This window comes from Chiloscyllium plagiosum, unplaced genomic scaffold (assembly GCF_037043375.1).
Source record: "Chiloscyllium plagiosum isolate Xiang-an unplaced genomic scaffold, Cpla_swu_hap1 HiC_scaffold_3, whole genome shotgun sequence".
Taxonomy (NCBI): Eukaryota; Metazoa; Chordata; class Chondrichthyes; order Orectolobiformes; family Hemiscylliidae; genus Chiloscyllium; species Chiloscyllium plagiosum.
The window spans coordinates 86,794,378-86,809,374 of NW_028270141.1; the positions used below are offsets into that span (position 1 = coordinate 86,794,378).

Consider the following 14,997-nt stretch of genomic DNA (forward strand, 5'->3'; position numbering starts at 1 on the left):
GACTTAAACTATACCAACAAGGATGCTGGTGTGAGTATTGCATGAGTGGTGTTTTGTGTATTGTACCAGGCATGGTTGGTACTATACAAATACGGTTTTGTGTATTTCTAATTTATAAAAGGAGTTTTTTTGAAATTAATGGGATTATACTTTTACTGTGCATTTAATAATCTTTGAATTTGTATTATAATAGATAGTTTGCACTATTCTACTTTATCTTCAGTCCTTTTGTTATAAACTTGTTTTATTGATAAAGTAAAATCTTCAATACTATGTGCTTATGGTTCAGTGTGAGACCCAATTTGTTACATGTTTCATCAAAATAAGTTTCTTTCTGGGATCTGGCTCATTTGGTAATAACAACAGCTGGGATCACAAGACCAACAGTATATTTCAACATTTCTCACCAAAGCATTGCATTCATTTTATTCTCATTCATGTATATTTATATTGTATCTTCACCATAATTAAAACAGAAAACATGGCATTGAACCACAAACAGATAATAGGGCTGAATTTAGTCAGAAAATGAGGACTGCAGATGCTGGAGATCAGAGCTGAAAATGTGTTGCTGGAAAAGCGCAGCAGGTCAGGCAGCATCCAATGAGCAGGAGAATCTACGTTTTGGGCCTGAAGAAGGGCTCATGCCCGAAACGTCGATTCTCCTGCTCCTTGGATGCTGCCTGACCTGCTGCGCTTTTCCAGCAACACATTTTCAGCTCTGAATTTAGTCAGATGCAAGGTTTAAGGAGCGTCTAAAGAAGAGATTGAAAACAGCTTCATGGATGGAATTCCAGAACTTCAAGTTTGGATCAAATCTGACACCTAGCTTGCAAGTCTGGTTCATTCTCAGATAATTGCAATGGACAGCAACAGACTGATGGTTAAGCAAGTTTGTTACAGGGACTAATGACAATGTCTTTGGTCGTCCCAATATTCCAGAGATAATTTTCTGTTCATCCAGAACTGGATAGCAGACTTGCAGTTTGTACTTGCTGTATTTATTATTGACTGTATTTAGAAACAATCATCCAAAAAGACACAAAACCAAAATACTGCTGGTCTAGAGGGCTAAAATTTATAAAAAGAAACAGCAAAACGCTTATAAAAACTTTTCCCAATTTTGATGGAAGATCATAAACCAGGAACATTAACAAGTTCTCTTCCCACAGATACTGGTAGAGTTGCAAATTCCTACCATTTTCAGTTTTTAATCCAAATATATACATTTTGTAAAAAAGTGTGCACTCATTTCATAATAACTGGAAAGACTCGAAGAGGCAACTTTCCAAACTGAATTTCAAAATTCAACTGTAGTTTACCTGAACATTCAAAATGTCATCTTTATCTTTTTCAGTCTCTGAATCTTGAAACTGGTCAAACCACTATCACAAAAGAATAACCAAAAACATAGCTGTAGGTAAAGCTTCAAAGGAACAGTATATATAATTTATACTTTATGTATAGTCTGTTTTGATTTTCATGATATAACTGCTTTTCATTAAAACATATAGTCTTTTGATTATGATAATTATGAAAAATCGTTCAACACCATAAACATTATTATTCATACCACTACATCTCAATAAATATTCACATTACATTGGCCATTATCTGCTTAATACAATTATTGCACAACATGTGTCATAACAGTCACATGGGGCTGCATGTAACTAACGAAGGGGTGGTGAGCTATGACTTGATCAATCTAGCATTACTTATAGGCTGATTCAGTGACAACATGAACAGAAAAATATACAAGTCCATCAAGACAAGTGCAAAAGAAAAAAAGATTACATTAATCCAACACATTTTACAATCTTTGGGCATTCCAAGTTGCTTTACAGCTAATGAACTTTAAATGTAATAACTCTTCAATGTAGGAAATAGAGTAATCAATTTATGCACAGCAAGGTTCCTCAAACTGGAATATGGTAATAAACAAACATTAGAAGACAGTACACAGCAAAACAATACAAAAAACAGCTCTTTTGGAAGCTTCAGACAAGCTGTAAAATTAGACTGTCTGAGAATGAATTATTTGAACAGAAATGTAGCTTGTCCCTATTATCAACGATACTATCAATGCTGATAAGTTACAAAAATCAGCCAGTACAATTTGAATTTATGTTTGTGCAGCTCATTCAGTATTGTTCATATCTCACAAATAGCAAATACTATTTAAATGCATTGCTTTAATAACTGAATTTATGTGGCACTTTTGAACACAGTAAAACATCCCAACATGCATCATAAAACAACCTAGCAGAAACATTTCTATTTGTATAACCACAGGTAAGGTGCTGGAGGACAGGAGGGTGGCTAATATTTATTTAAGGAAGGCTGTAAAGATAAACCTGGGAACTCTTTGTGAACGTCACATCGGTGATGGGTTAGTTGTTAGAGGGGATTCTGAAAGGTAAGATTTACATATATTTTACAAATACATAGTCTTTCGATTATGATAATTATGATAATCTTTCATCATAAACATTATTATTCATACCAATACATCTTAATAAATATTCACATTACATGATTAGGGACAGTTAGTGTGGCTTTGTGCAAAAGAAATTGTGTCCCACAAACTTGATGAGTTTTTTTTTGAGGAAGTAAACAAAGAGATTGATGAGGGAAGAGCAGTAGATGTTGTTTATATGGACTTCACTAAAGCCTTTGACCAGGTTCTGCATGGTAGACTAATTAGCAAAGTTAAATCACATGCAATTCAGGGTGAGCCTGCCAGCAGGATACAAAATTGACTTGGCGGTAAGAGATAGAGGATAGTGGTGGAGGGCTGTTTTTCAGACTAGAGACTTGTAATCAGCGGTGTTCCATAGGAATTGGTACTGGGTCCACTTTTGCTTATCATTTATATAAACAATTTGGATAATAGAGACATGATTAGTAAGTTTGCAAATGACACCAAAATTGGTAGTACGTGGACAGTGAAGAAGGTTCTCTCAGGTTACAAAGAGATCTTAATCAATTGGATCAATAGGCTGAGTGGTGACAGATGGAGTTTAATTTGGATAAATGGGAGACATTTTGGTAAAACAAACAAGGGCAGGACTTATACAATTGATGGTAGGGCTCTGAGAGATATTGTAGAACAGGGAGACCTAGGAATTCAGGAACATAATTGTTTGAAATTTGCGACACAGAGTAAAGAGGGTGATTAAGAAAGCATTTAGCATATTTGCTTTCATTCTGGATCAGTGGTGCTGGAAGAGCACAGCAATTCAGGCAGCATCCGCCTGTCCTCGGATGCTGCCTGAATTGCTGTGCTCTTCCAGCACCACTGATCCAGAATCTGGTTTCCAGCATCTGCAGTCATTGTTTTTACCTATTTGCTTTCATTGCCCAGACCTTTAAGTATTTGTGTTGGGATATCATGTTGATGTTGTACAGGATGTTGGTGAGGCCTTTTCTACAGTTCAATGTGCAGTTCTGGTTGCCTGGCTATAGGAATGATATTATTAAATTGGAGAGGGTTCAGAAAAGATTACCAGGATGGTGCTGGGTATAGAAGGTTTGAGATATAAAAATAAGCTGGACAGGATGAGACTTTTTTCACTGGAGCAAACAAGGTTGAGGGGTGATCTTCTAGAGGTTTATAAAATCAGTAGAGGCACAGATTATGTGAATAGCAAGGATGTTTTCCTTAGGATGAGGGAGTTCAAAACTAGGAGGCATATTTATAAGGTGAGAGGAGAAACTTTTAAAAAGGAGATGAGGGGCACCATACTTTATAGAACATAGAGGGGTTGTGTGTACAGTGAACTGCCAGAGGAAGTGGTGGATGCAGGTACAATTTTAAGAGGCATTTGGATAAGTATATGAATAGGAAAGGAAGGATATGGGTTAAATGCAGGCAAGTGAAACTAGCTTAGTTTTGGAACATGGCCAGTGTGGACTAATTGGATCATAGAGTCTGTTTCCAGGTTTTATGACTCTGTACCCTACAATTGCACACAGCCCTAGTGAGCATATAGTTTGGGAGTTTGGAGGAGTGGAATAGAGCTTGTAAATCTTTTTTTTCCTTTCTCAATTTTAAATTTTAAAATTCAGTAGTCAAAAGATTGAACAGGGAACTGACTCACCTGACTAAGGGACAGTCATCAGTCAGACAATCACATGAAGCATGAATAGTCTCCAATGTGTGTGGACTACAATTGAAGCTTAACTAACAAGGTCATCTCAAATCACCTCAGCACCATTTAAGAGAGGGCCTGTTGAAATCGCATAGCCAATAACTTATGGATGGTCACGAAGGAGAGATCTCATCTGGATTGAGACATAGCTCAAGTGAGTACAGAGGAATCTCAATTATCGGAATAAGATCAAGATCCCGCAAAAACGTTACATCAAAGAGGTAAGCGTGTTTGGATTACCTGTACTGAAGAACATGTGAAAATGCTGGCAAAAACAAAGAAACACAAGCACCTCAAGCATCAGTGACTGGACATTTTTTTAGGTCAGCATTAGTTACACAGCCCTTTGCAAAAGTAAGGGCTTTACAGTATTCCCGTTTATTTTACTGGACTGTTCATGAAAAAATGGCAGAGAAAGTAAATACATGTGTGAGGTCGTGCTTCTGTCTTTCTGAGATAAGGGGGCATAAGTAAGTTGTACTTTCTCTGTTCTTTTACAAGTTCTCTGTGAACATCATCTTGTAAAAGTTTCACACCTTTTTAAAAATACATGAAAAAAAATGGCCGAGAAAGTAAATGCATGCGGGAGGCAATGCTTCTGCCTTTCTATCGTGACACTGAGTTCACAGAAACTGACAAATGCTCTAGTGATCATAGAAGCTATTTAGGGCGGCACGGTGGCACAGTGGTTAGCACTGCTGCCTCACAGCGCCAGAGACCCGGGTTCAATTCCCGCCTCAGGCGACTGACTGTGTGGAGTTTGCACGTTCTCCCCGTGTCTGCGTGGGTTTCCTCCGGGTGCTCCGGTTTCCTCCCACCATCCAAAGATGTGCAGGGTCAGGTGAATTGGCCATACTAAATTGCCTGTAGTGTTAGGTAAGAGGTAAATGTAGGGGTATGGGTGGGTTTCGCTTCGGCGGGTCGGTGTGGACTTGTTGGGCCGAAGGGCCTGTTTCCACACTGTAATCTAATCTAATCTATTTGGGACCTTGTTTAATGCTGGGATTTCATATATTTTTGGTGGTAAGGGTTTAGTTCTTCTCAGTTTAACCTGCAATTTGCAGAATGCAAAGATTTGTTTATTTAAATAGCAGACTTATCAAAATTATAGATTTAAACAAACTCTCCGGTAGAGCACAGCATTAGATTTGTATGACCTCCCTTATTTAAAGTCAAATCGATTATCCAAATAATCAATCATCTGAACGCAATAGTGCCCTCCCATCTCATTCGGATAATCGAGGTTCCTCTATATCGAGGTTCCCAGTTCAGGGAATTCAGAGACTGAGTAGGAATTCAGTGCAGAGGAGAAGAGCTGCTTTTTTTGAATAAGTTTGTAAGGTCATTTCACAGGATAAATTTAAGTACTGGAACACAGGGCCAGCACAAACGAAAGAGTGACATCACAGGTAAACCTATTTATTAGCTGTTAATAATACTAATTTGACTATCTATTGTAGGTTACTTTAAAACTGAAGGTAAATAGTTACAAAGTACAGACTAAAGACCAGGAGGATTATTTTTAAAGAAATCAAATTAAGAACCAAGTAAACAAAATAGAGACAAAAACAGAAATTGCTGGAAAAACTCAGCAGGTTTTGCAGCATCTGTGGAGAGAAAGCAGAGTTAACATTTTGGGTCCAGTGACCATTTTTTAGAAATGATTCTAGTGAGGAAAAGGTTGATATATATGCTGAAGGGCGGGTAGGGGAGGACCTATCTGGCTCATCAGCTCTAGCTCAGAGTTAAGAGTCTGAGCTTCAAACACTGATATATCAGAGAGGTGGAAGAGTTACTTGGACACAGTGTTCCAGGAGGCAGTCACACCCCTTAGATTAACCAACTTGAATTTAATTAGTAGTCAGGGACAGAACATGACTACAAGTGAGGCAAGTACAGGGATCCAGGAGGTAGTGCTGAAGGAGCCCTAGCCATTGAACACATCTAATAGATTTGAGATTCTTGCCCCGAGTGAATGAGAGCAGCAACTGTAGGAAGGGTGAGCAAACTGACCATAGCATCGTGGAACAGGGAGCTAATCAAGAGGGGAATGTAAAGAGAAATGAACTTGTAATCTCCTTAATATAGTCAGGGTACAGACAAGGTTCCCTGTGGTCAGGATTGACAGTCTGTGTTGCCTGCCTGGTGTGTAGGTTCAGGATGTCTCATTTGGGCTACAGAGGAACTTGGAGTGGGAAGGGAAGATCCAGTTGTCATATTTCATATAGGTATCAATGATATAAACAGAAAGGGGAAAGAGGTTCTGCTGAGAGAGTATTAGCAGCTGATGGCTAAATTAAAAAGCATAGCCAACAAAGTAATAATCTCTGGATTACCACCTGAACCACAAACTAATTGGAACATGCTCAACAAGATTAAAGTGATAAACGCAGGAGTTGAAGTTTAGGAGAAATGAATTTAAATTCATGGGACATTGGTACAATTACTGGGAAAAGATTAAGCTGATCAAATGGAACTGACTCCACGTAAATTAGGCTGGATTCGAATGCATGGAAAATTAGGGTAAAAGTAGTGGGGATGTGGAGCTTAGCAGAGGTTATTAAAGTTTCCAGAACAAGTAATAGGACAGAGTATGGAAAGGCTTAGGAATCTAACTTCAGGCACAGCAGTTAAGGGGACAAATATGAGAAGGGGCATTCAATGTTGGACTGCTGGTGTTGCACTCATATTCAAGTAGTATATGAAACAAGGTAAATAAGCTTGTAGCACAGACTGAAATTGGTGGACATGATGCTGTGGGTATCACCAATGTAGTTGCAAGGGGATCAGGGCTGGGAACTAAATATCTCAGAACATATGTCTGATCGCAAGGATAGGCAGATGCATAGAGCTAGTGGGTTTACCTTGTTGTAAATGAAATTAAAAATAGATGGTAGGAAGTGACCCAGAGTTGAAGGCATCAAATCTGCAGATAGAGTTGAAGAACCACAAAGGGAAAAAAGACCCTGAAGGGAGTTACGTAGAGGCCTTCTACCAGTAGTCAGGATGTGGGGCAGAAAATAAATCAGGAAACAGAAAATGCAAATAGGATAAACACAATTATATTATTTATAAGGGACTTCAATGTACAGCTGGATTGGTAGAGGATCCCAAGAAAAAGGAATTCACGGAATGCCTATAAAATGCTTTATTAGTGCAACTTGTGACAGACTCCATGATGCAATATGCAATTCTGGATTTGGTGATGTGTAATGAGGCAGATTTAATTAGGGAGCTTACGGTGAAGCTCTATTGAAATGTAAAGAATATTGAGAGGCCTGGGAAGAGTGAATACGGAGATGTAGGATCTAGTAGGACCTGAGGGCACAGCCTCAGTGTGAAAGAACGACACCGAGAGAGGTGGGACATTGCTTTATTGATAAAGGAAACCATCACAGCAGCATGAGAGAGGTTGTTCTCGAAGGGAATTCAAATGAAGCCAGTTGGGTAGAGCTTAGTGAAAGAAAGAGGCAATTACTTTGCCAGGATTATGCTACAGGCCTCCCAACAGTTAGAGGGAGATAGAGGAGCAGATCCACAGATGGTGATACAGAAACAAGGTTATAATTTTAGGGAATTTCAACTTTACTAATATTAACTAGATCACCTTAGTTTGAAAGGATTAAAAAGGATACATTCAAAAGAGGTTTTTTGTGCCAGCACATAGATGGTCATACTACAGCTGGGAAGTATTTGACATAATCCTAGGAAATCAAGCTAGTCAAGTGGTTAAAGTTTAGTGGGCAAACACTTTGGGGACTGTGACCATAAGATTGTATGTTTCAACATCCATATGGAATGGCATATGGATAGGACTGGAGTTATGTGTTTTAACTGGGGAAAGCCAATTTTAATATCATTGAACTTAGGCAGGATCTGACAAACAGATTGGTAGCAGCTACTTACAAGTCAGTCTACATTTGCAAAGTGGAAATCAGCATGTTCACCTAAGAGCGATGGCAGTAAGTCCAGGGAACTGTGAATGTCAAGAGATATTATGAGTTTGATAAAGTAAAGGAAGGAAGTCTACGTCAGGTCCAGTGCATTAAAAACAATTGAGGTGCTTCTAAAGCTGAGAGAGTATAGGACATTGCTGAAAAAAAAAGAAATTAGGAGTGAAAAGAGGGGCCACAAAATATCTTTAGCAGATTAAGGAAAGCCCCAAGGCTTATTAAAAGTATATGAAGAGTAAGAGGACAGAGTGAGACTATTAGAGACCAAAGGGGCATCTACCATACAACCTGTGGATGTGGGTGAGGTCTTAAATGAATACTTCTGATTTGTATTCACATGTGCTAGTGGGACTTGAACCCATGCCTACTTGGTCAGAGGTAGGGACACCACAACTGCATACAAGAGCCCTTAACCTATGCTTTTATGTACCAAAGTTGCACTGTTCACAACATGGTCCATAAAGACAAAAAGCTTAGACACTCCTGTCTACATCTTCAAATAGAGTGCTACAAAAAGAAATAAGAATTCATCAAGTAAACTGGAGTATTCATTAAGTAACCCAATAGTTCATTTAAAAACCTAGATACTGATGGGAAAAAAGAAAGCAAGAATTTAGAATTTTAAATCCAAATTTTTTATCTTACTTTTGTTGCTAAGTCTCCATGTTGAAATGACTTCTCCTTGGTTACTGATGCTGGGTATTTAAATTGTGTCACATCAATTTTCTGAAGCATCACTTTCACCTCACTTGTAAGCAATACCTTGAACAGGTTAGAAGGCAGATGCATGCATTTTTCAGTTTTTCTTCCCATTTCTGCTTTGGTTTTAATTTTGTAAGAGCTCTGTCTAATCTCATTACATGTTCCACTATCATGATTATCTGCTTGAAGAACTTCTTTGTTAGTTTTATTGACATCATCTTTCATATCCTGTTCATGTTGGACCCAAGTATTTGATGAAACTAACTTGGCATTGAGTTCTGGCAACTTTTTAGTGAATGACATCTGTGATTTTCTGCCCGTGGAAAAGAAAGCTGCACCTGTTTGGATTCTTGATTTCTGCTGTACTTTTTGGCCATTTACTTTTGAATTGAAAACAAGTGTCCTGGTTATAGATCCATAATATGCATTTTCATTCAGATCCCTGGTGTTGTTAGATCCACCTTTCTGTGTTACTCTGGTTTTCTTGGAATCCATTAGATGTTTCGAACTGGAGCCAATTGCCAACTGCACTTTTGTTTTGATATGCTTTTTCATTTGCAACTTTGTATTTTTCATCTTGGGTTGTTCATCTACAATGACACACTTCGAAAGCTTGTTTGCACCCACCAATTTTCTCTCAAGAGGTGTGAGGTATGGCTGCCTCCCCTTCCCATAGAAAGATGTTGCAGGTACAGTAGGTTTCTGTAAGTATTCCTTTCTATTGAGAGTGTGTCTGGAGACTCTATTCTGTAACTTATCTTGACATTTATTAATAGATAACTTCTGTGGTGAAATGCAGTTGTCACAAAGAATTTCTTTAACAGAATCAGAATCTCTTTGTGACCATCTTAACATTGGTGAGTCTGCTACTTCCAGGGATGACATTCTTGATGGACAGGAAACTTCATCAAAATCAAGGATTCTCTTCTTTGTCAGTGCTCCTGATATTGCTACATTGATGGGAGTATAATGTTGACTGTTAAAGAAAACAAAAAAAAGTGACTGTTAGAATCATCGAAAATCAATTATTTCACAGCAAAGCTTGACTGCAGTATGGATTCAGTGACTGGTGAATAAAAGCTCCCAGCACTAATTCACAAAAAAGGAATAAAATGCAAGCAAAAACACAATCATATTTCACAACCAATCCCAAATCATCGTTTGAACTGTATTATTGAAATGTTATATAGTCCACAACATATGAATAAATAAGCTTCTTTTTCCAATTATTTTAAAACAGTTTCCCATCTCACTCCATGCATATGCTTTTCCTTAAAAATTATATTAATTTCAATCTATGAACTCTCTAGGTTTTCAACAGATATTTGAAACAATTCAGATTTAAAAATACCATGTGGTTGGTTCCCATGAAATCAGATTAATAGTTAATTAGTTTATTTTGAACATAAAATTAATGGAGTAGGCAACGGTCACAAATATACATTTTCACTCAGTCTGGAACAGAGATACCTCCAAAACCATAAAACTTTAGAAACAAATTATCCTATATTCAATAGCAATAAACTGCAAAATGTCACAACTTACCAATCATCTTTTGAAGAGCTATGTTTCCTTTTTCTTGGAGTAACAACAGGCATTTTTACCCTTTAAGACTGAAAAAAAGAAATTGAATCAAAAGTAAATAGACTTTGTCTATTTATCCCATCCATGCCCCTCATGATTTTATAAACCTCCATAAGGTCACCCCTCAGCCTCCGAAGCTCCAGGGAAAACAGCCCTAACCTGTTTAGCCTCTCCCTATAGCTCAAATCCTCCAATCCTGGCAACATTCTTGTAAATCTTTTCTGAATCCTTTCAAGTTTCACAACATCTTTCTGATAGGAAGAGACCAGGATTGCATGCAACATTCCAACAGTGGCCTAACCAATGTCCTGAGGAGAAAGTGAGGACTGCAGATGCTGGAGATCAGAGCTGAAAATGTGTTGCTGGAAAAGCGCAGCAGGTCAGGCAGCATCCAGGGAACAGGAGAATCGACGTTTCGGGCATAAGCCCTTCTTCAGGAGCCCATTCCTGAAGAAGGGCTTATGCCCAAAACGTTGATTCTCCTGTTCCCTGGATGCTGCCTGACCTGCTGCGCTTTTCCAGCACACATTTTCAGCAGTAACCAATGTCCTGTACAGCCGCAACATGACCTCCCAACTCCTGTACTCAATACTCTGGCCAATAAAAAAGTATACCAAACGCCTTCTTCACTATCCTCTCTGCCTGCGACTTCACTTTCAAGGAGCTATAAATCTGCACTCCAAAGTCTTTGTACAGCAACACTCCCTGCGATGTTATCATTACGTGTCTAAGTTCTGCTTTCCCAAAATGCAGCACCTCACATTTATCTCAATTAAACTCCATCTGCCACTTCTCAGCCCATTGGCCATCTGATCAAGATCCCTTTGTAATCTGAGGTAACCGTCTTCATTGTCCACTACACCTCTTATTTTGGTGTCATCTACAAACTAACTATACCTCTTATGCTCGCATCCAAATCATTTATATAAATGATGAAAGGTAGTCGACCCAGCATCGATCTTTCTGGTACTCCACTGGTAACAGGCCTACAGTCTGAAAAACCACCCTCCAAACTCTGTCTTTCACCTTTGAGCCAGTTCTGTATCCAAACAGCTAGTTCTCCCTGTATTCCATGAGATCAACCTTGCTAACCAGTCTCCCAAAGGGAACCTTGTCGAACGCCTTACTGAAGTCCATATAGACCACATCTACCGCGCTGCGCTCATTAATCCTCTTTGTTACTTCTTCAAAAAACTCAAACAAATTTGTGAGACATGATTTCCCATGTTGACTATCCCCAATCAGTCCGTGCCTTTCCAAATACATGTACATCCTGTCCCTCAGGATTCCCTCCAACAACTTACCCACCACTGACGTCAGGCTCATTGGTCTATAGTTCCCTGGCTTGTCCCGGTCACCTTTCTTAAACAGTGGAAACATGTTAGCCAACTTCCAGTCTTCTGACACCTCACCTGTGACTACCAATAATACAAATATCTCAGCACAACAGGCCCAGCAATCACTTCCCTAGTTTCCCACAGAGTTCTCGGGTACACGTGATCAGGTCCTGGGAATTTATCCACTAGTATGTGTTTCAAGACATCCAGCATCACCTCCTCTGTAATACGGACATTTTTCAAGATGTCACCATCCATTTCCCCACATTCCATTTCCCCACATTCCATTTCCCCACATTCCATTTCACTTTCCACATACTGATTACTTGTTTAGTATCTCCCCCATCTCCTGCGGTTCCACACAAAGGCTGCCTTGCTGATCTTTGAGGGGCCCTATTCTCTCCCTAGTTACCCTTTTGCCCTTAATGTATTTACAGAATCCCTTTGGATTTTCCTTAACCCTATTTGCCAAAGCTATCTCATGTCCCCTTTTTGCCCTCCTAATTTCTCTCTTAATTTCTTTGTTACTTCTTCAAAAAACTCAAACAAGTTTGAGAGACATGATTTCCCATGTTGACTATCCCCAATCAGTCCGTGCCTTTCCAAATACATGTACATCCTGTCCCTCAGGATTCCCTCCAACAACTTACCCACCACTGACGTCTCTCCTATATTTCTCTCCTATTGCTTTTATATTTTCCTAAGAAATCATTCGATCTCTGCTATAATTGGCATATGCTTCCTTCTTTTTCTAACCAAACCCTCAATTTCTTTAGTCATCCAGCATTCCTCTACCTACCAGCCTTTCCTTTCACCCTAACAGGAATATACTGTCTCTGGACTCTCGTTATCTCATTTCTGAAGGCTGTCCATTTTCCAGCGTCCCTTTTCCTGCAAACATCTGCCCTCAATCAGCTTTTGAAGGTTCTTGCCTAATACCATCTTTCTTCAATTTAGAACTTCAACTTTTATATCTGGTCTATCCTTTTCCATTACTATTTTGAAACTAATAGAATTATGGTCACTGGCCCCCAAAGTGGTCCCCCACTGACATCTCAGTCACCTGCCCTGCCTTATTTCCCAAGAGTAGATCAAGTTTTGCACCTTTTCTAATAGGTACATCCACACATTGAATCAGAAAATTTTCTGTAAACACAAATTCTTCTCCATCTAAACCCTTAACACTATGGCAGTCCCAAGTCTACGTTTGTAAATTTAAAATCCCTTACCAAAACCACCCTATTATTCTTACAGATAACTGGAATCTCCTCACAAATTTGTTTCTCGTTTCCCATCTGAAATCTATATCCAGCTTTATCCTTTGACAATCTCCTCACCAGCTGCAACTCTGCCAATTTTTACTATCCATCAACCTACTTATCAGACCACCTACATTTTCCTCCAGGTCATATATATTACAAACAACAAAGGTTTCACCACTGAACCCTGCGGAACAAGTCAAAAAGCAGTAAAACATAATAGACTGACCTTATACTCACTTAGTCACGAGAAACAATGAAAGCACACATTGCACAGTTGACCCTGCAAAGGCCCCCTCACTAGCATCTAGGCACATGCCAAAATTTAGTGCTGCCTATAGACAAAAGTCCGAAATAGTTATACTCCATAAATTGTATTTTACTCGTGTATCACCACCTCTGGATATGATGTTTCCCATGAGATGGACCCATCAAAAGGTGCTGACACACAAATTATGCTGTATGGTAATACCACTCTGCTATATCAGAAAAATCTAACTGATCAAATTTAGGCAACTAGGGAGGTGCTGTAGACCATCAGATTCAGAATTATAATTCTAATCTGTAGAATCATAATCTGACTGATGCCTAATTTTACCAATATCTTCAAACCAAGAGAACAACAAGATGTCCAATGAGATATGGAGGGGAGCATTCCAGGATTACCCAAAAATTAAGTGCTAAACTCAGAAAAGTTACAACATAACATACTAAATGGTAAAAGCAGCATGTGATAGCTGGGAATAAACAATCCAATAATCCATAGATCAAATCAAATCTCTGTGATCCCACCATATCCAATGGTGAATGGTAGTAGTCAGCAACTACTAATGGGAGGAGGTGGTTCTGCAAACATCTCCAGGTTCAATGATGGCAGAGTTGAGAATCAGTGCAAAAGATAAAGCTGAAACATTTGCGGCCAACTAGAAGTGGAATGGATAATCCATTTTAATTTGAGGCAGGTCCCATCATCACAGATGCCAGTTTTCAGGCAATTTGAATCGCTCCACACGAAAAGCTTGAAGCCACTGGTACAGAAAAGGCAAAGGGCCCTGACAAATATCCCAGATGCTGTGCTTGTGCTTCAAAATCATGCCCAATGTGTTCCAAAATCTCTAAAACTACCATCTACCTGACAATACAGATAACTGCATGTTTTGTCCTGTCCACAAAATACTGGATCGATGTAATCTGGCCAATTGCCCGTCTGCGCTTGAAAACCGCCAAAGTAATAGATGCCTTAAGTAACAGTGCCATCAAATCACGGCCCCCTCAGCAATGATCTGTTCACTCAGTTTGGATTCTTCCTGCCCTTGGTTCAAACATAGACTAAATTAGTGAACGGAAGAGAAATGACAGCTGGAGGGGGATACGTTGCTTATGATTTAGAAATGATAACCAAGTGTATGGACCACAAAAGAGAAAGGTGGTGTGTTGAACCAAGTTAAAATCTTCAAAGCGGTTGAGAAGACCAAGGAATAACAATTGAACTGTTATAATCGATAATATTTGTGATTAAGGGGGAAAAAAAAGATGGAAATGCTCAGCAGATCAGGGATCAGCGATGGTGAGTGAAGTTAACCTATCATTACTGATCACGGTTTCAATTAAGGACTTTGCAGCGCTATGGCTGCGAGTGGGAGCTAATCGACGATTCAAATGTGAAAGCATGAGAAAAGATCGGCAAGGAGTTAGGAGACAATTCAATGAAGACCCCGAAATTCTGTTGGAAAATCTCTCCAGTGAGGCGTCCGGGAAGTTACCGTGTGCTTGATGTCGAAAATTTATTTCTCTCCACAGACCTGACTAGATACCGGGTTTTGCACAGCCTCCTCACCTCATTAGTTTTGAGAAAGATAACTCTGGTCCTTTCGGTAGCGGCAGAGTCCGACTCGCGCTCTGCTGCAGCTTCAAACCGCCGCTTTCCCCCAGGCTTCCAAAACCCGCGCCTTCTGCTCGCGCGCCTTTCACTCGGGGCCTCTCTCATTCGTCCTCGTGAGTAGGGGCG

At 39.4% G+C, this 14,997-nt stretch overlaps 1 protein-coding gene across 2 annotated transcripts in view; it reads right to left on the reverse strand.

Moving 5' to 3' along the window:
• esco2 (establishment of sister chromatid cohesion N-acetyltransferase 2) overlaps positions 1 to 14,957 on the reverse strand; it is a 46,704-nt gene extending 31,747 nt beyond the window's left edge. Inside the window, exons 1-4 of one of the 2 annotated variants that reach the window (XM_087981366.1) lie at positions 14,827 to 14,957; positions 10,355 to 10,422; positions 8,753 to 9,785; positions 1,323 to 1,385 (exon numbers count right to left, since the gene is read on the reverse strand). In XM_087981366.1, coding sequence (XP_087837492.1) covers positions 1,323 to 1,385; positions 8,753 to 9,785; positions 10,355 to 10,407 — 1,149 coding nt within the window. In that variant the 5' untranslated portion in view covers positions 10,408 to 10,422; positions 14,827 to 14,957. The remainder of the gene's footprint in view (positions 1 to 1,322; positions 1,386 to 8,752; positions 9,786 to 10,354; positions 10,423 to 14,826) is intronic. The other variant, XM_087981371.1, reaches the window with a different exon arrangement.
• Between the last annotated feature and the right edge of the window lie 40 nt (positions 14,958 to 14,997).